The following is a 20,819-nucleotide window of genomic DNA, read 5'->3' as shown; positions in this document are numbered from 1 at the left end:
ACTGAACGGTCAGACCGTATGTGTGAAAGGGGCCGTGTGAATAAGGGGATTTAGAAAGAATGGGATTTTGCATGTTAAGTGTAGTGAGGCATCTGGAAGGAAGCTAAAAGTTGCTGAAGTGTGAACGAGGGATAAAGGTTTATCACAAGACTAAAGCCCCGTACACACGATAAGAAATTCGGCTGGGAAATTTCGTCCGACGACCGATCTGCCGATTTTCGGCTTCTTAGTATGGTGCTTTCGACAGCCGACTCCGACTTTTCGGCTGACAAAAAATCCTGGTGTGCAGGCATTAAAATTTTTGTCCTCAACAAAAATGTCCGATTTTTGTCTCATTAGTACAGATTTCGATGGGGAAAAATCTTATGAGCAAGACTAGGCATGCTCAGAGATGAAAGAACACATAGAAAGCAATCCAACACATGACATCACTTCTGAAGTAGAATTCTGTCGTGCGGGAAAATTCGTGTGCAGTCTAGAGCACATTCCAACCAACAGACACCACTCTGGACAAAAGACGGACGACCGGTCGGCGGAAATTCGTTGCGTGTGTACGAGGCTTAAAACATGCCATGTATAAATTTTGATTTTAGTTTAAAAAGGTATTTTCCCATGTTTTTAAGACAGTAAACAACCATAGTCATGGATGGTACCAGTCAACCCTAGGAGCTATAAAACAAGGCAATTTTTTTTCCTACAGCCAAACAGTTCTGCCGCTGAAAAAACCTATGAAGTGAATGTTTCTGACTAGGAAGCCAAGGTAGTGTTTTGCTTTGGGGAAAAAACTGAGTAGCTAAAATGTCTTGCCCTGAACGGCTTCATAAAATTATTTAGTTAACCCCGTCAGTGAGCTACCTATTAGTCCTCATGCACACTGGATGTTTTTACAGTTGCTCTTAGGGGCGCGTGACTTTTTTTTTGCTGCCTCTAAACTCCACTGCATGTCCATGCACATACTTTAGGCTTTTTAGCAATGTTTAGTGGCAGGAGAGTTTAGGAGCAGGGAAAAAACCTACTGCCAGTTCGTCCAGGAAAAAAACGATTGACACTTGTAAATGCGCGTTAATGCTATGTGCGTTTTAGCGCTTGAGCATCAATTCATTTATTCTGGCCAATCAAATTATTCAACAGCCAAGTGCTTGACGCCTGGTAATTTGCATAAACGCTGGTAAAAGCGTTCCGCTTTCTGCAAAAAACGCTGCTGTCATGAGGAAACTTCTAGGAGAGTTAAAAAGAAAAAAAAAAAAAAAAAACATCCTGTGCGCATGAGACCTAAATCATATAGCCAGCAAAAGGGCAACTGCTAAAGTCAAGGTTTTTTTTTTTTTTTTTTTTTTTTTTTTTTTAAGATCAAGCATAGTTTACAGGATGCACAGCAAATAGCACCCAATTAGGGGTTCCTAGATTGCCAAGCTAATAATAAAAAGGCACAGGGAAAAATGGGGCACTACCCCAATGCTGTGTTCTCGGTTTGCATCGCAAGGCTTAACACCCAGATTCTCTGCTCTGTTAAATCTTTAGAATACCTTGCAAATATATACTACTTCTGGGTATGGGGGGGGGGGGGGGGCATAGATCTTCTCCTTTTCAGCTGGTCATACATTGTTTGAAATTCTGCTGGCCCAGCAGGGAGTGGACGACTCTTGATTGGTATGTGGGCTGCCCTGCTCAACAGAAGTCAATTGTTTAATCAACTTCTGTTGAAGGATCGTGTTGGAAACAATTCTGCTGATCAGTGGCTGCAGCCAATCACCTGCAGCCACTGATCAGTGTATTCTGACAATTCAATTTCCGAGTGGGGGTAATTTCACCATTTTATGAATATAAAATTAATACAGCGCAATCATCTATTTGAAAATGGTGATCTGTGTGCACAAATATCGCTACACATGTGAAAATAATTATATAATGTGAATCTGTGACAAATTGTAGCTGAATCACAAAAGTGAAATCATCATAAAAACATTAATTATTATTATATATATATATATATATATATATATATATATATATATATATATATATACACATATACACACACACACACACACACACACACACACACAGTACAGACCAAAAGTTTGGACACACCTCATTCAAAGAGTTTTCTTTATTTTCATGACTATGAAAACTGTAGAGTCACACTTCAAGAGGTAGTCACCTGAAATGGTTTTCAATTCACAGGTGTGCCCTGTCAGGTTTAATAAGTGTGATTTCTTGCCTTATAAATGGGGTTGGGACCATCAGTTGTGTTGTGCAGAAGTCAGGTGGATACACAGCTGATAGTCCTACTGAATAGACTGTTAGAATCAGGGCTGTCTTTAACACAGGGCAAAAGGGGCAGCTGCCCCGGGTCTAGTCATTGTTGTGGGGCCCAAAGCAGCTGCCCCTTGAGCCCCCAAATAGTTGATAAGTGGATTCAAGAGGGCCCAAGAAAATTTTTGCCCAGGGTCCAATCAAGAATAAAGAGCCCTGGTTAGAATTTGTATTATGGCAAGAAAAAAGCAGCTAAGTACAGGAAAACGAGTGGCAGAAGAGACTTGTTTGGGCTAAAGAACACAAGAAATGGACATTAGACCAGTGGAAATCTGTGCTTTGGTCTGATGAGTCCAAATTTGAGATCTTTGGTTCCAACCACCGTGTCTTTGTGCGACGCAGAAAAGGTGAACGGATGGACTCTACATGGAGGAGGAGGTGTGATGGTGTGGGGGTGCTTTGCTGGTGACACTGTTGGGGATTTATTCAAAATTGAAGGCATACTGAACCAGCATGGCTACCACAGCATCTTGCAGCGGCATGCTATTCCATCCGGTTTGCGTTTAGTTGGACCATCATTTATTTTTCAACAGGACAATGACCCCAAACACACCTCCAGGCTGTGTAAGGGCTATTTGACCAAGGAGAGTGATGGGGTGCTGCGCCAGATGACCTGGCCTCCACAGTCACCGGACCTGAACCCAATCGAGATGGTTTGGGGTGAGCTGGACCGCAGAGTGAAGGCAAAAGAGCCAACAAGTGCTAAGCATCTCTGGGAACTCCTTCAAGACTGTTGGAAGACCATTTCAGGTGACTACCTCTTGGAGCTCATCAAGAGAATGCCAAGAGTGTGCAAAGCAGTAATCAAAGCAAAAGGTGGCTACTTTGAATAACCTAGAATATAACATATTTTCAGTTGTTCACACTTTTTTGTTATGTATATAATTCCACATGTGTTAATTCATAGTTTTGATGCATTCAGTGTGAATCTACAATTTTCATAGTCATGAAAATAAAGAAAACTCTTTGAATGAGAAGGTGTGTCCAAACTTTTGGTCTGTACTATATATATATATATATATATATATATATATATATATATATATATATATATATATATATATATATATATATATATATATATATATATATATATATATAGTAAAACCTTGGATTGCGAGCATAATTCGTTCCGGAAGCATGCTTGTAATCCAAAGCACTCTTATATCAAAGCGAATTTCCCCATAAGAAATAATGGAAACTCAAATGATTCGTTCCACAACCATTTATTCATAAGTCCTTCAGTTTATAGTTCATATAAAAAGATTATAGCATTGCGATAGGTTGCATAAAATGTCCATCCACAAATAGCCACTTCCATAAGGGGATTAGAAGCAAAATCCAGCAGGAGCTATAGAGTATCAAAGAGAAGAGAGGCGCCTCTAAGTGTAGCAATATGATTCCATTTAATGAAGGTACAACAAGTAGCAACTCACATGGTTGACGAATAAAACAGGCACATCTAAGTATGCAGGCATCCAGGGTAAAGCTGTCCACATAGACTATCTTCTGCACCGCCAGCTGGCAGTCTGTAATCCTGACCGGGAAGACCACCCTGCAGTAAAGAGATCTGAAAGCGAGGGGCAGCATGGAAGGGATGACGTAGATGGCGGTGCGGAGGATGGTCTATGTGGACAGCTTTACCCCTGATGCCTGAATCCTTAGATGTGCCTGTTCCAATCATCAACCATGTGAATTGCTAAAAGTTGTACCTTCATTAAATGTAACCATATTGCTACACTTAGAGGCGCCGCTCTTCTCTTTTATACTTAGCTGTGACTTGAGGCTACTTGTATATCAAGTCAAAATTTATTTGAAAATTTTGCTTGTCTTGCAAAGCGCTCTTAAACCAAGTTACTCTCAAACCAAGGTTTTACTAATATATATATATATTATATATATATATATATATATATATATATATATATATATATATATATATATATATATATATATATATATATATATATATATATATATATATATATATATACACACATACAATGTATCTATACAAAAGTAAACATAAAAAGAAAAAAGTCCAAAAAGCAATGAAATTCTCCAGTTACAATGCGGCAATCCAAAACAAATAATCCTGCCACCTCTGTGTGTAGTAATCAATTGAGAAACCAGTGCTTAAATAATCCACCACCAGTAATCGCTAGCAGCTCACCTCCAATTTTGACTCCTGCTTTCAAAGTACGCTGTTCCCCCTTAGGCCCCTTTCACACGGGCTTTCCGATCAGGTCTGCCTGTTCGTTTTTCGGGCGGACCTGATCGGATGCTCCATGTACCTCTATGAAGCAGAGGATGTCAGCGGAGACATGTCCGCTGACACCCGCTATCTGATCCTGTCCGTGAAATCTGGATGGATGGAAACCCTATTTTCCATCCGTCTGGAGGATCGGATGAAAAACGGACAGGCGGTTAATTTTCAATTGATCTCCCATAGAGGAGAGCAGGGCTCTCACAGCTCTGTCTCTGCAAAATAAGCGGAGACAGAGTGGTCATCCGCCTGCATTGAGCAGCACCCACCACTCTGAGAAGCACTAAGCAGTGCCAGCTGTATCAAGCTTGTAGCTAAAATCCACCGGCTCGCAGCCGTCCGTTTGGTAATGGTCCTGGGTAAGAGTTAGATGTCAGCTCCTGTCAGAAACTGACGGCTGCGACCCGGTGGATTTTTAGCTACAAGCTTGATACAGCTGGCACGGCTTAGTGCTGCTCAGTGTGAGTGGGCCTATTTTACACTTTTTGTAAATAAATACGCTTTTACAGAGAGCACTAGTTGTTTTGTTTTATATGGTCAATTATTATGCAAACACTTGAATGAGGAATAAGTGGCATCCTGATATATCCAGGGACATCCATGCATCCAGAGTTCCGTTATCCCTAAGGGGCGGGGGGGGAATAGCATACTTTTGACTCCCTGGTAAAACAGGAGTCAAAATTGGAGGTGAGCTGCTAGTGATTACTGGTGGTGGATTATTTAAGCACTGGTTTCTCAGCAGATTACGACATACAGAGGTGGCAGGGTTATTCATTTGTTTTGGATTGACTGATTGTCACTGAAGGATTTCATTGGTTTTGGATTTTTTTTTAGGTTTACTTTTGGATAGATACATTGTATATGTGAATATTTTATGCTGATTTCACTTTTGTTTTTCTGTGATTCAGCTACAATTTATCACAGATGATTCACATTATATAATTATTTTCACATGTGTAGCGATATTTGTGCACACAGATCACCATTCTCAAATAGATGATTGCACTGTATTAATTTTATATTTTTTATTGTTGAAAAGGGAGACGAAAACACTTGTAGAGTACTGGCAGCAATCAATTCACATTCTTATTATATTTATTTTTTTCTAGGATATTGAATTGCGCTGATTTTGTTTTGGACACATAATTCCACTATTGCCTATGTGGACAGTGGGGATAAAGGCCCATACATACACGATCAAGAAAATTGGAAATACAAATTTTGTCTGAATGATCTGCTGATTTTCGGATCGCTAGTATATTGCTTTCAACAGCTGATTATGAATTTTTGGACAACAAAAACTGGATGTGCAGGTTATAAAATTTTTATCGTACGTCAACACAACGTCCGATTTACGTTTAATTAGTACAGTTTTTGTCTGAAAATAATTGTAAGAGCAAGACTAGGCATGCTCGGAAACGAAAGAACTCATACAAAACAATTCAACACATGGCATCACTTCTGAAGTTGAATTCTGTCGTACAAGAATTTTCGTATGAAAGTAACCTCTTCACTAGCATGCAAAAAAAAAAAAAAAAAAAAAAAAAATGGATGAAAATTCGTTCCGATAATCCGATTGTGTGTACAAGGCTTAGTTCCACCATTGTCTGTATGAATGGTAGACCCTGCCAATTTTTTTTCCCAGTCCCTTGGCTGAATCTAGCATCTCCTTCTACACAAAGTGCTACTGATCAGTAAGGGTACAGGATAAGTAAAGCCATATATGAAATCTCAGACACATATACTTACGTATTTTGATGTGCCCGCTGTATGCAGTTAAAGATCTTGCCATTTTCTGGGTCATTACTGTACAAATTAGGATACTTGTAGGAAGAAAATGAAAAAGTTCAATTAACATCAGAAATCGTCAGCATTTCTCCATTTAAAAATAACAGACAGATGAGCTCAATGCAGTACTGTCAGCTTCAAGAAATGTACAGTTTCAAAATCACTCAACATAATGGTTAGTAAAATGACAAATCCTCACGATTAAATGCAGATCATACAGATATGTGCTAATGTTAGGATACCTATTGTGTTTCACAACATACTATCTAATCTAACCAATTAAAAAAGACAGTAAACACATTTTTAAATTTACAAACAATATCCATTTACATACTGTTTTATTCAACAGTGTTAATAAAACATGAAATTATAGAATCTCTTTATTAATCACCCCTTTAACCCAATAAACAATTCTGCCTAAGAAATGGATAAGAAGTAGAGAGCATCCCTAACCACACTTGTTTACAGCAGGTCGGTACAACAAAGCAGCTAGCAAAGGAAACAGCAAGGGACACATCACACTAACTGTATGTTATGTCCCTTGTGCTGATTCTTTAATTTTTAGGACTAGAATACTTCCCAACACACTGACTGGGAGTGCTAACATCACTTGCTGCATTTTTGTCCCAGGACAGAAAAATGGTAGATCTACATCATCCATCTACAAAAAAACATTGTAGGTGAAATTTATTAAGAAAAATTAGGGAAACAATTCTAGAAAAACAATGCGACATACATTGCAATCTTTGGGGTTTCTTTACTAAAGCTAGAGAGGGCAAAATCAGTCACAATTCTGCAGAGAAACCAATCAGCTTCCAGGTTGTATTGCTAAAGCGTAATTAAACAATCTGAAGTTAGAAGCTGATTGGTTTCTCTGCAGAATTGTGACTGATTTTGCCCTCTCTAGCTTTAGTAAATAAACCCCTTTATGTCTGAAATCCTAGGCAGCAAACAGACCGATCTGACCAGGTCTGCCATATCTGCACATGAGGCAGAGTTTAAACAGAGGCATAATTAGGCATTGGTCAGAGGCAGGTTTCATTCTGATATTGTACTTTAGAGCAACAGAGGAAAGAATGTATGTATCAAGCTAAACACTAAGGGGTCTATTTTTATTTTTTTATATTTTACATAGCAATTCGCCCAGTAAATGTGCATGTACATTTGATTTGTGTAAATAGGACATAAAACCCCCAAAAAAGTTATTGGGCTATTTCCTGTGGTCAAATCCTTTTCCTTGATATAAACCAGAAAATATCGCACTTGGCTACTAAATGGAGCGAAGTATCACAAGTACTTCCTGTTATACTTGGCGCCATCTAGTGGCCAACTGTTTTTTATATCAATGAAAAAACATTTGAAAAGCACAGGAAATTGCCAATTAACATTATTTGTTTTTTCGGCCCCATTTGCAAGGAAACAATTTAAATGCACTTTCACTGCGTGATCGGCTATGCAATCATTTTTTTTAAAATACACCCTTTAGAGTAAATTTATAATATAATCTGTCTCACTGATCCTGTTTAGTACTGCTTTGCTATGCAACAGAACTGATAAATGCCCCCTTAAGTTTTTCTTTAAAAGGAGAGGTGGGAGGAACAAAAGCCCACCAAACCGCTCGCCCATATGGCTTCAGCATCCGTCTGTAGCTGTCCCCTGCCGGCTGTAAACCTGAGAATGGAGTGATCATGTGAACGGTGATTGTCAGTCATCACTTTGTGCTCTGCCCTTCCAGCGGTCACTGAAGCATGGGGCAGGAGCAGCTGGCTCAGGCTCTCAGTGATGCAATGTTCCAGCTGCCAATCAGGCATCTGGGTGGATCCCGACATTATTATCGGGATACATCCAGAGACTGAAGAGGCTTGATGTCGACAACGGGCTTCAACTCACTGTCGGCCGATTCTGGGTCACAGGAGTGCACAAGAAAATACACTCCTGTTACCCACAAGTGACGTATGGCCAAAAGACATTTGGCAATACTTATATTTTAATAATCCACTGGTTGTTAAAAAGAGAAATGACACTCTTCATGTTAGGTTCTGAGAAACAAGGACATAGTTAAAGAAGGTGCCTGCTTCTCACCTCTACTTTATACTGCTTGCGAGCTTTTGACACCTTTATAGCCAGATGAGCCACCATAACAAAGCTGGCTGCTCCTGTGAGGATTACATATCCATGTTCTTTGGAAAGGACCACCATCTTGAATCTGTAAACAATGACAAATAGATATGGATGTGACAATATGGATTAGCCTCTACAAATTAGAACTGTACTATTGTAATGTAGCCTTCGGGTGGCACTCCTTTACTGAATCACAGGGGGTAAGGTCCAGCTCCAAAATTATACCCCCTCCCATTCACATTAACCACTTGCTTACTGGGCACTTATACCCCTTTCCTGCCCAGGCCAATGTTCAGCTTTCAGCGCTCTCACACTTTGAATGATGATTGCAAGGTCACGCAACATTGTAACCAAACAACATTTTTTATTTTTTTTTCACACAAATAGAGCTTTATTTTGGTAGTATTAAATCACCTCCGGGTTTTTTTTTTACAATAGAAAACCAAAAAAAAGAAAAAAAAAAAAAAAAGGACTATAAATGTTAACAAAAACAAAACATTTTTTATAGTTTGTTATATAAAATTTTGCAAACAGGTAATTTTTCTCCTTCACTGATGTGCGCTGATAAGGCTGCACTGATGGGCACTGAGGAGGATGCACTGATAAGGGAATGATAGGTGGCACTAGTGGGCAATGTTGGGACCAAGGAAATCGGCGCTACCTACCACATGTGCAACGATGTGAGTAAAAGAGGAAAAAGTGCTTAGTGCATACAAAATAGTGCAAAAAGTGACAATTATAATTAATCTTGTAAATGAATAGATAATAAATCCAATAAATAAATAAAAAATAGAAAAAAGTTATTAAATATATGGTGTTTGAAGTGAAGTAAAAAAACTGGGTATGTATACAAAGTTAGTGGTTACAATTGCCACTATAAAATGCTGAATGAGGTAGTTGTGAATTAGTCATAAATACTATAAAAATGCCATTTGTATATCCTTTTGTTAAATGCTCATGTAATGTGTCGGTCTGGACACTGGGGGGTCACACTTACCCTGGGACACACAGAAGTGTATAAGCCAGATAACAGGAACTAAGTAATTCTCAAACCTGCCTGTTGGTGGTCCCACAGGACCAGAAAGATCCCATCTGGGTGTAAAGGGAAAAATAAAAGATCCTTAGTGTGACAAGTAGAGAGCAAGTATACAAGGCAATAGTATCGACTCACGCTTGAAATTGATGCAGCAGATCTTCTCAGATACTGGCAGTCTGCGCCGGGGAAAAACTACAGCGTTCCAAGCATCGGCGAGCTGCGGACCGGAAGTGACGTGGGTTTCCGCCCGACGTACGTTTCGTCATAGGACGTCTACGGGGAGCGGTCCCCGTAGACGTCCTATGACGAAACGTACGTCGGGCAGAAACCCACGTCACTTCCGGTCCGCAGCTCGCCGATGCTTGGAACGCTGTAGTTTTTCCCCGGCGCAGACTGACAGTATCTGAGAAGATCTGCTGCATCAATTTCAAGCGTGAGTCGATACTATTGCCTTGTATACTTGCTCTCTACTTGTCACACTAAGGATCTTTTATTTTTCCCTTTACACCCAGATGGGATCTTTCTGGTCCTGTGGGACCACCAACAGGCAGGTTTGAGAATTACTTAGTTCCTGTTATCTGGCTTATACACTTCTGTGTGTCCCAGGGTAAGTGTGACCCCCAGTGTCCAGACCGACACATTACATGAGCATTTAACAAAAGGATATACAAATGGCATTTTTATAGTATTTATGACTAATTCACAACTACCTCATTCAGCATTTTATAGTGGCAATTGTAACCACTAACTTTGTATACATACCCAGTTTTTTTACTTCACTTCAAACACCATATATTTAATAACTTTTTTCTATTTTTTATTTATTTATTTATTGGATTTATTATCTATTCATTTACAAGATTAATTATAATTGTCACTTTTTGCACTATTTTGTATGCACTAAGCACTTTTTCCTCTTTTACTCACATCGTTGCACATGTGGTAGGTAGCGCCGATTTCCAACCCTTCACCCCCACATTACATTCCTGCCCCTAAGCTTCTTAGAGGTCGGTTGGTGGCTGCAACCTTTTATATTTTCACTGCCTGGCTGTTCTTATTCATAGCGCTGGTTCTACACCCCCCATTTACAATGTTGGGACCAATGTCCCTGTAACAAAACCCAGTTACCGGCTTTCTGTTCTCCCTTGAAGGACTCGACAATCACAAAGCGTGTCGGCCAAGCAAGCAGCGTGGTAATGGGAGGATGTCTATGGACGTCCTCCCGGCCCTGGAAGCAGTCTTTCGGCTATAGCTTTCACACTACAGTGCATGTAGAACGTGCTACGCATGTTTTAACTGCTCTGCATTAAAACTTACCGCAATGCATCTGAAGTGAATAGCTGGTTGTTAAGGATGCCAGCTAGTTACGGCTCCTTAACAACCATCTATTCACTGGTTGTTAAAGAGGCCAGCAGGTGTCAGCTCTGCTATTCACGGGCTGTTAAGTATCTGACAGAAAGATGTGGGACAGCCAGGAGCATCAGCTCCGAGAACGTGAGAGGAGCAGAGGGGGCAGAACAGACTCCTCCACAGAAGCTGGACAGTGACCACAATGGGGTTGGGAAGTGCGGGAGCAGTTTGTTTTTATAGCTGCTGATTGTTAAGGAAGCCAGCAAGTGCCAACTCCCTAACAATCAGCTATTCACTGGTTAAGGATGCCAGTGGGTGCCACTCCTTAACAACTAGCATCTTTGTGCCACATGACCCCAAAACAGCACAAAAAAAAAAAAAAAAAACACACCCTAGGTGCATTTTTTGGTGTGTTTCCCATTGACTTAAAGCAGAGTTCCGGGCTCAAAAACAACAAATCCCCTAAAAACACAAATGGATACTCCCGTTTTTTTTTTCTTTACTTACCTTGTTTTTGAAGAAAGTATACTTACCTTCCTTCTACTTCCTCCCTCTTTGGCTGCAGCCCACACCTTCACTTCCTACTTGCGATGACTCCTGGGAGCTGAACGTCATCGCTCCCAGGAGTCAATGCGCCTGCACCGGCCCCGCTCTTCGGTTTAGGCGCAGGCGTGTCATTCCCTGCTAAACAGCTTCTGGGCACAGGGATGACGCGCCTGCGCTGGAACTGACGAGCGGGGCTGGTGCAGGGCATTCTGGGACAAAGAGGACACGGAAGAGGGCGCAGAAGAGGACGCAGAAGAGGACGCAGAAGAGGACGCGCTGGCTTTAGCTGCCCACACCTGAGATGGCAGCGCTGGAGAAGAAATTTTCAAGGTAAGTATTTCTTCTAAAAGGCAAGTGCGACCCGGGACAGTTCAGAGGCTATCCATTGTGGAATGTACTAGCTCTGACTGTCCCGGGGATATTTTTATTGAAAAAACATTTCCGAGGCCGGAACTCCGCTTTAAATAGATGGTGCATCTTTGGTGCGCTTCAGAAAACTGCACCAAAGAAGCTGCATGCAGGATTTTTAAAATCATAGCGCAAAAGCAGAGCAGAAACTAAAAAAGTCACATGGGATTTAAACGATAGAATTTAATTATATTTTAAAGGAATACATTTTGTTACTCTGCAAATGTGTCTTTTAGCACGACAAAAGCGCAAAGGTGTGAAAGAGCCCTTACCTACCCGCTGCTATATATCCAACAGCAAGTGTTCCTGTCCATCAGCCAGCAACAAGGACAACAGAAGGACCTTTTGACCACAGAATTGGGTAAAAAAGGGGCTTTTCAGATTCTGATTCTTTTAAAGCTAAGTAGTTGAATAGTTAAGGTGTAAGTAGGAGGATCGAATGTCCAGAGATCAGCTTACATACAGTGCAAGTCTCAAGCGGTTCACTGCATGAACCAATAGGTAAGTCTACTGAATGTTATGATCGAACTCCTCAAAAGCATCCATTGTCTACCTGGAAAAACTAACTACAATTTTAATCTAGGTTATCTGATGTAACCATGTCAGCCATCCCCTAATAATTCCTAATTCCCATCCCATAATAAATACACATAGTAAAGTATACTTATGTAATAAACTTCATGAAGCGTGTGCTGCCAATCTTAGTAGTTGAGGGAGGGAGAAGAGGGGCAGATGATGTCATGATTCCCCCCCCCCTTGTCCAATCAAAGAAAGCCTTGTGTTGAATGAAGAAAATGCAAGAAGTTTCCTGAATAGCTGAGATGTGTTTTAGATACGGGAAGTTGTGCAAGTACCTAGAAGAGGTCATCACATACTGTATGTAGCACAAGAGGTTACAACAATTGGCAGAATCACCAGCGGCCCTCTGGAGGCGACTTATGAAGAATTACATTGGACCAAAGTCATTTTTTTTTTAACATAATTCCTAGGGTTCCCCTTTAACGCTAAATTGAAGGCAGATATGAAATACACACACAATATTGCAGCTCTTTTTTTTAATAAGGTTTTTTTTTTTTTTTTTTTTAAAGAAGGCAGTATTGCGGATTTAGCCGTTTGCATGGAATTCAGCTGTAAATGCACACAAATTTACCTGGGAGACTTTGTGGAGTTTTAAAAGTAAGGGGTTTGCAAACAAAACATTAATTAGATATCGTTTTCTATATTTCTGCACTTTGTAAGTGGTTAATAAAAAAAAAAAAAAAATGATCGATCGGTTTGCCTCAACTGGCAGCATGGGGATGCTTTGTTCATTAATATAATTGTATTTCCATTGATAAAATTATGAGATTACATTGTGGAAACAGAGATGCGCTCAATATCGCATTATGACCTTAAATTAAATCTTGATTTAAGAAAATCTTAAATTAATAATTTAAAATGAAATAAAATAATGATAGAAATCAAACAAAATCCACTTTCCTGTGTGTGACATATTGATTAAATAGCTTGCCAGCCATTTGTTTATAGCCATCACAAGAGAAATCTTTGATTTACCGCAGCATGTATGGCCACCATAAAAGAAGCCCAGGAAAAGGGCAGACAGTAACTGAGAGCACATTTAATATGGCCGTGTGTCACCAGACTGTAGGATAATTCAGCTGGTTTTATAGAGTGGGTGTGTGGCGCAATCCCCAGTGTGGCACAGACACACCTAACCTAACGCTGTCTCAGCAATGCAGTTAACCATCGAGTGTCAGCTTGTAATACTTCTGTCATTGCCAGGCCGGTTTTCAGTTTTATGTGATAGTCTGACAACCAGAAATTACCCAGTGAAGCAAACCGTACTCAAATTACATTTATAACACTTTTTTTGAGATTGAGTTTTTTTTTGGTTGGATTATTTTAACCACTGAGGTCTTTATTTTTATTAAATAAAATAATTAAAAAAAAAAAGAAAAAAACAAAAACACATTTTACATAAGTTCCGATAAAATAAAAATGACAGGAAAGTACAAAAAACCCTAAATGACCCATTTTTGCAAGGTAGACACCACAAGGTGATTTTTTTTTTTTTTTTTTTTTTAAATCGGTGGGGGGGGGGGGGGGGGGCGAGGGGGATAAAGAAACAATAAAATAAATAATAATAAAAATAAAGCTTGGTGATGGTGCACCTATACATGATTGTTTAGATCATATACAAGTAGGGTGGTGGTAAAAGGGTTAATATAGAGGTCATACATATAAAGTGGCTGGCTAAAGATGAAGGGGTTAATATGCAGGATAGGGAAGGTGAGGTCAGTAGGGAGACAGGCTGGTGATCAGATGTGTAAGAGAGAAGTAGAGTTGGGCTCTGGCGTTTTCGGGATCCTAGTCCCAACCCACCTGCCCGATAGGACTAGGATCCTGAAAACGCCAGAGCCCGTCTCTAGGATCCTGAAAACGCCAGAGCCCGTCTCTAGGATCCTGAAAACGCCAGAGCCCGTCTCTCTAGAGATGTGCTTTGGCACGTTCGGGATCCTAGTCCTAACCCACCTGCCCAATCTCACCAGGAAGCCGTCACTGCACTCCACCAATCATAGGCAGTGAGACATTTCTCGGTTCGCAGCTGCACAGACCGGGAAATGTCTCACTACCTGTGATTGGTGGAGTGCAGTGACGGCTTCCTGGTGAGATCGGGCAGGTGGGTTTGGACTAGGATCCCGAACACACCAGAGCCCATCTCTAGAGAGAAGGTGGTGACAATTTTTTGTCAGGGCAAATGAATGAATGAATACATGAGCAGCTCCTGATGCAGACCATTCATTTTCCATTCAAAGAATGAATTCCATCCTCTGTTGTAAGAGGAACCATGTTATATATATATATATATATATATATAAATAATTTTTTTTTATACATTGTGTTTGTTGTAATTGGATCTCACAGGGATCACAAGGTACGCGCTCAAGACCAGACATTCAGTACACAGTGGTTTGCAGCTGGAACAGCCATCCATGGTCTTTATTTCAGAGGATGTTTATAAACGGTAGTGGGTGAAAAACAGTCCACCAATCCGCCATTCATAAAACACTCTGGAAGACAAGGGGTTAACCACCAGTGTGGTGGGACTGGAGTTCAGGGATGCTAGCACTGCTTATAGAACTTGCCTAGGGAAGGATCAAGGATTTTCATAAAGAAATGGCAGCAAAGGTCCTGTCACCTTCTTCATTCAGGACACACAAAGCATTCCTTCCACCTCAATATACTTGTCTGGGGAGACTAAGACCCTCCATGATGCAGTGATGGTGCCTAGCAGCCAAGTACCAGTCACAACACTATCACCTGATTGGGGGGGAGGGTGAGGTCACCACCCCTTGTAAGCCCAAACACCAGGGAACACTGGGCATTCTGTGCTGGTTGGATGGAAATGAAAGGGAGGACTGTGAAGGCAAGTGTGAGTCCATGCACAGGCATTAAAAATAGGCACATGTTGGCACCCAGGGGGCACAGGGGCAGTGCACAGACACAGCCAGCAATCTGCCAAAATCAATCACAGGCTGAAATAAGCAGCAGCTGTACACGGTTCCAAGTGGTATTCCTTCTACAGGGCTGCGTGCGTATACGGGCCTAAACCTCAAATGTGGACTTTCTGCATTCTGGAAAAAAAATCTGCTTTAATGGGATCAGTAGTGGAAGTGCTTTTCTTTCCCTTGTGAGAAATAAATGTATTTACTGTACAGGCGGTCCCCGGGTTACAGACAAGATAGGACTGTAGGTTTGTTCTTAAGTCAAATTTGTTAGCAAGTCGGAACAGGTACATTTTTTAGGTTTAGCTCCAGCCAAAAGAATCATTTTTACGTTTTATAGATAGCATAGGTAATGGTTAAAGTGGAGTTCCACCCATTTTTAATAAATTGGATTACATAGATGTACAGTGGGTACGGAAAGTATTCAGACCCCCTTAAATTTTTCACTCTCTGTTATATTGCAGCCATTTGCTAAAATCATTTAAGTTCATTCTTCTTCCTCATGAATGTACACATAGCACCCCATACTGACAGAAAAACACAGAATTGTTGACATTGTTGCAGATTTATTAAAAAAGAAAAACTGAAATATCACATGGTCCTAAGTATTCAGACCCTTTGCTGTGACACTCATATATTTAACTCAGGTGCTTTCCATTTCTTCTGATCATCCTTGAGATGGTTCTACACCTTCATTTGAGTCCAGCTGTGTTTGATTATACTGACTGGACTTGATTAGGAAAGCCACACACCTGTCTATATAAGACCTTCCAGATCACAATGCATGTCAGAGCAAATGAGAATCATGAGGTCAAAGGAACTGCCTGAAGAGCTCAGAGACAGAATTGTGGCAAGGCACAGATTACAAAAAGATTTCTGCTGCACTTAAGGTTCCTAAGAGCACAGTGGCCTCCATAATCCTCAAATGGAAGACGTTTGGGACGACCAGAACCCTTCCTAGAGCTGGCCGTCCGGCCAAACTGAGCTATCGGGGGAGAAGAGCCTTGGTGAGAGAGGTAAAGAAGAACCCAAAGATCACTGTGGCTGAGCTCCAGAGATGCAGTCAGGAGATGGGAGAAAGTTGTAGAAAGTCAACTATCACTGCAGCCCTCCACCAGTCGGGGCTTTATGGCAGAGTGGCCCGACGGAAGCCTCTCCTCAGAGTAAGACACATGAAAGCCCGCATGGAGTTTGCTAAAAAAACACCTGAAGGACTCCAAGATGGTGAGAAATAAGATTCTCTGGTCTGATGAGACCAAAATATAACTTTTTGGCCTTAATTCTAAGCGGTATGTGTGGAGAAAACCAGGCACTGCTCATCACCTGTCCAATACAGTCCCAACAGTGAAGCATGGTGGTGGCAGCATCATGCTGTGGGGGTGTTTTTCAGCTGTAGGGACAGGACGACTGGTTGCAATCGAGGGAAAGATGAATGCAGCCAAGTACAGGGATATCCTGGACAAAAACCTTCTTCAGAGTGCTCTGGACCTCAGACTGGGCCGAAGGTTTACCTTCCAACAAGACAATGACCCTAAGCACACAGCTAAAATAACGAAGGAGTGGCTTCACAACAACTCCATGACTGTTCTTGAATGGCCCAGCCAGAGCCCTGACTTAAACCCAATTGAGCATCTCTGGAGAGACCTAAAAATGGCTGTCCACCAACGTTTACTATCCAACCTGACAGAACTGGAGAGGATCTGCAAGGAGGAATGGCAGAGGATCCCCAAATCCAGGTGTGAAAGACTTGTTGCATCTTTCCCAAAAAGACTCCTGGCTGTATTAGATCAAAAGTGGGGTTTCTACTAAATACTGAGCAAAGGGTCTGAATACTTAGGGCCCTGTGATATTTCAGTTTTTCTTTTTTAATAAATCTGCAACAATGTCAACAATTCTGTGTTTTTCTGTCAGTATGGGGTGCTATGTGTACATTCATGAGGAAGAAGAATGAACTTAAATGATTTTAGCAAATGGCTGCAATATAACAAAGAGTGAAAAATTTAAGGGGGTCTGAATACTTTCCGTACCCACTGTATGTAATCCCCTTTAAAACGACTTTTACCAATGGAAAGTTTTTTTTTTGTGTTGCTAGTAAATACCTTATTTTCTGCTTTATTTATCCTCTTCTCACTTCCAGGTCCGGACGGTGATTACGTCATTCGGCGATTCACAGGGTTTGCTGGGATGTATCTCAGGGCATGAAATCTCGCATTATTACACAGGAGATGAGCTGCCCGCCTCCTCTCAGTGAGCTCAGTGAAGATATAATGCTTTCAGTCCTCGCTCACTGAGAGGAGGCAGGGCGGAGGGGGGCGGAGCACGGCCTCAATACAATACATACAGTACAGCTCACTGAGAGGAGGCGGGGCAGAGCACGCAGTGCAGCTCATCTCCTGTGTAATAATGTGAGATTTCATGCCCTGAGATACATCCCAGCACACACTGCGAATCGCCGAATGACGTAATCGCCGACCGGACCCGGAAGTGAGAAGAGGATAAATAAAGCAGAAAATAAGGTATTTAATAGCAACAAAAAAAATTTAAAAAACTTTCCATTGGTAAAAGTCGTTTTAAAGGGGATTACATACATCTAAAGTCACTAAAATGGGTGGGACTCCACTTTAACTTTTGTTTTGATGTCTGTGTCCCTGTTCAGCAGATTTCCCCTCACTTTCTGTCCCCATGACAATTGGATTTTGAGAATTTTGGGTTGTTATGGAAACAAGGATTGGTAATAAAGTTTCAGTGGAGACACCTTTTTCCCTTCCTAGGGGGAGATTTCCTCTCACTTCCTGTTGTCTGCCCCGGTTGTAACCCGGGGACTGCCCATATATGTATAATGGCCCATTTACACCAGCCTGATCTGCTGTGGTGTAAGAAGGTTATACTGCCCCACCCCTGTCATTAAAGCAAGTCATCCTTCCCAGTAACGGATAGCTACATGTTCAGGTGACCATACACACAATGATTTTATACAGTAATTCACAGATTTACTGTCTGATCAGATGAATAAAACATCGGTTCCATGTGCCACACAGGCTTTTTTGGATGGATGTGCAATTTGATCAGAGCGACTGAATCCACAAATCATCGAATAGCCATAATGTTCCTTCCTATGGATTTAGACTCATCTCAGTGGGATATACCTCAATTGGCAGCATTGGGATACTTTGTTCCCAATTCTGATTGTATGAATCACATGATAGAAACAGAGATGTGATTGATAACATACAACTGTAGCCTTAGGCCTCATGCACAATGGGCGTTTGAAAAAACGAGCTGCAAAGCCAGTTCGGACGCCAGGAAAAAGCAGCCGTAAAAACGCACTTTTAGAAGCGTTCTGTATTGGCGTTAATGCGCGTTTAGCAGCATTTCTCTGCCCTCTTCTATTTTCCAACCCCAAATCCAACTACTACAGCCTAAAAACGTCTGACGTGGCCCAACGCTGTATGCGGCCTCTAGCAGCGTCAGGCATTTTTTACAGCCCAGCGCTGCTGCTCCAGAACGCACTGGACCTGGGTTTTTGTTTTACAGCCTTAAAACGCCAATGCCACTTACAGCTCCTAAAAGCCCGTGTGTGCATGAGGCCATAGAATAACATGGAGGGGCGTTTCTAAGCTGCAAAAAAAGAAAAAGAGTCTGACGCTCCTATAAGCAGCTATAAAAACGCGCTGTGTGTACGAGGCCTAAATATTGATGGAAATCTACTTCCCAGAGAGACACATTGATGGAATGAGTTGTCAGTAGTGATAAGCTCAGACACGTTCAGATCCTGGTCCGGACCCACCTGAGCGATCCCGCCAGGAAGCGGTTTCTGTATTGGGCCAGCCAATCACAGGCAACTCAAGCATTCCATGGATGCCTATGATTGGCGCAGTACAGTGACAGCTTCCTGGTGCGATCAGGTGGGACTGAGCTCATCACTACTCCATTCTTCCTCAATCATTTATCCAGGTGTGTATGGCCATCATTAACCATCATATTAATTGTGCCAGTTACTATGGGCCATTTGGAGTTCTGTCTAGCCTGATCAGTCATTTTGATGTATTTGTTCTGTTGTGCTTGGAATCAATGGATGAGAGACTTAACACCATGCGATCATACTATCAGATCCTGCGATCAGATGGTTAGGTGTATGGCCCCATCGTACAGCCCCGTACAATCCATCTGTCAGAATAGCTGACCCCTTCTAAGCACTGTCCCTGGTGTCACACAGATCGTATTGTGCCCAGATGTCAGGAGATCGGTGACCCCGGGGAACACTTATCGGTGACCGGATCGTCCTTTCTCCTCAATGTCAAGGTGACACAAACCGGAAGCCGCTCCCAGAGGGATCCTCAATACTCTGCTCCAGCAGCACTGTGTGACCCCATAGAGGACTGGGCCGTATAGGAGCCCCACGTGTGTGCCACCTACCTGTCCGTATGTACTAACCATCATATCACTTACCTGTACTTCTACCGTCCGGACCTGACAACCAGCTACACTCCGCCTGAGGATCCAAACTGAGTGCAAGAGGAGGAGGAGGGGGCGGAGACTCCGTACATGCCCCGCCCACTGGAGTACGTGTTTCACAGCGTGGGATTTGTAAAGTTATATACGGGGTTTCTCATATATATATATATTTAATACACACAGTATATCATTAGGTGCGCCCTCACACTACATTAATGTCCAGGAGCAGTCCTGGTGGGGGGAGAATGTATTCCTCTATATATTTATATACACAGTAATATAATGAGGTGCCCCCCTCACATTACACTCATGTCCAGGAGCAGTCCAGGGGGGAGAGAAAGTATTCCTCTCTCTCTATATATATATATATACCTGTACACACACAGTAATATCATGAGGTGCCCCCCTCACATTACATTAATGTCCAGGAGTAGTCCTGGGGGGGGGGGGGGATGTATTCCCCTCTATATATATATATATATATATATATATATATATATATATACATACAGAGTAATATCATGAGGTGTTCCCCCCCCCCCCCTCACATTACACACTCATGTTCAGGAGCAGTCCTGGTGGGGAGAGAATGTATTCCTCTATATATTTATATACACAGAGTAATATCATGAGGTGCCCCCCTCACATTACACTCATGTCCAGGCGCAGTCCTGGGGGGGGGGGGAGAATGTATTCCTCTATATATATATATATATATACACAGTAATATCATGAGGTGCCCCCTCACATTACACTCATGTCCAGGAGCAGTCCAAGGGGGAGAGAAAGTATTCCTCTCTCTCTCTATATATATATATATACCTGTACACACACAGTAATATCATGAGGTGCCCCCCTCACATTACATTAATGTCCAGGAGTAGTCCTGGGGGGGGGGGATGTATTCCCCTCTATATATATATATATATATATATATATATATATATATACAGAGTAATATCATGAGGTGTCCCCCCCCCCCCCTCACTTTACACACTCATGTTCAGGAGCAGTCCTGGTGGGGAGA

The 20,819-nt window shown here is 41.6% G+C and overlaps 1 protein-coding gene across 1 annotated transcript in view; it reads right to left on the bottom strand.

Annotated features, from left to right (window-relative positions):
* MGST3 (microsomal glutathione S-transferase 3) overlaps nt 1–19,897 on the bottom strand; it is a 32,590-nt gene extending 12,693 nt beyond the window's left edge. The window contains exons 1-3 of the mRNA XM_082266461.1: nt 19,787–19,897; nt 8,453–8,576; nt 6,332–6,405 (exon numbers count right to left, since the gene is read on the bottom strand). Of these exons, the coding sequence (XP_082122587.1) occupies nt 6,332–6,405; nt 8,453–8,569 (191 nt within the window). The 5' untranslated portion in view covers nt 8,570–8,576; nt 19,787–19,897. The remainder of the gene's footprint in view (nt 1–6,331; nt 6,406–8,452; nt 8,577–19,786) is intronic.
* Nucleotides 19,898–20,819: the final 922 nt, after the last annotated feature.

The sequence above is a fragment of the Pelophylax lessonae genome (genome assembly GCF_965119305.1).
Source record: "Pelophylax lessonae genome assembly, chromosome: 8".
Taxonomy (NCBI): domain Eukaryota; kingdom Metazoa; phylum Chordata; class Amphibia; order Anura; family Ranidae; genus Pelophylax; species Pelophylax lessonae.
The sequence above is the reverse complement of the archived record's forward strand: the minus strand, read 5'-3'. Positions and strand labels throughout refer to the sequence as shown.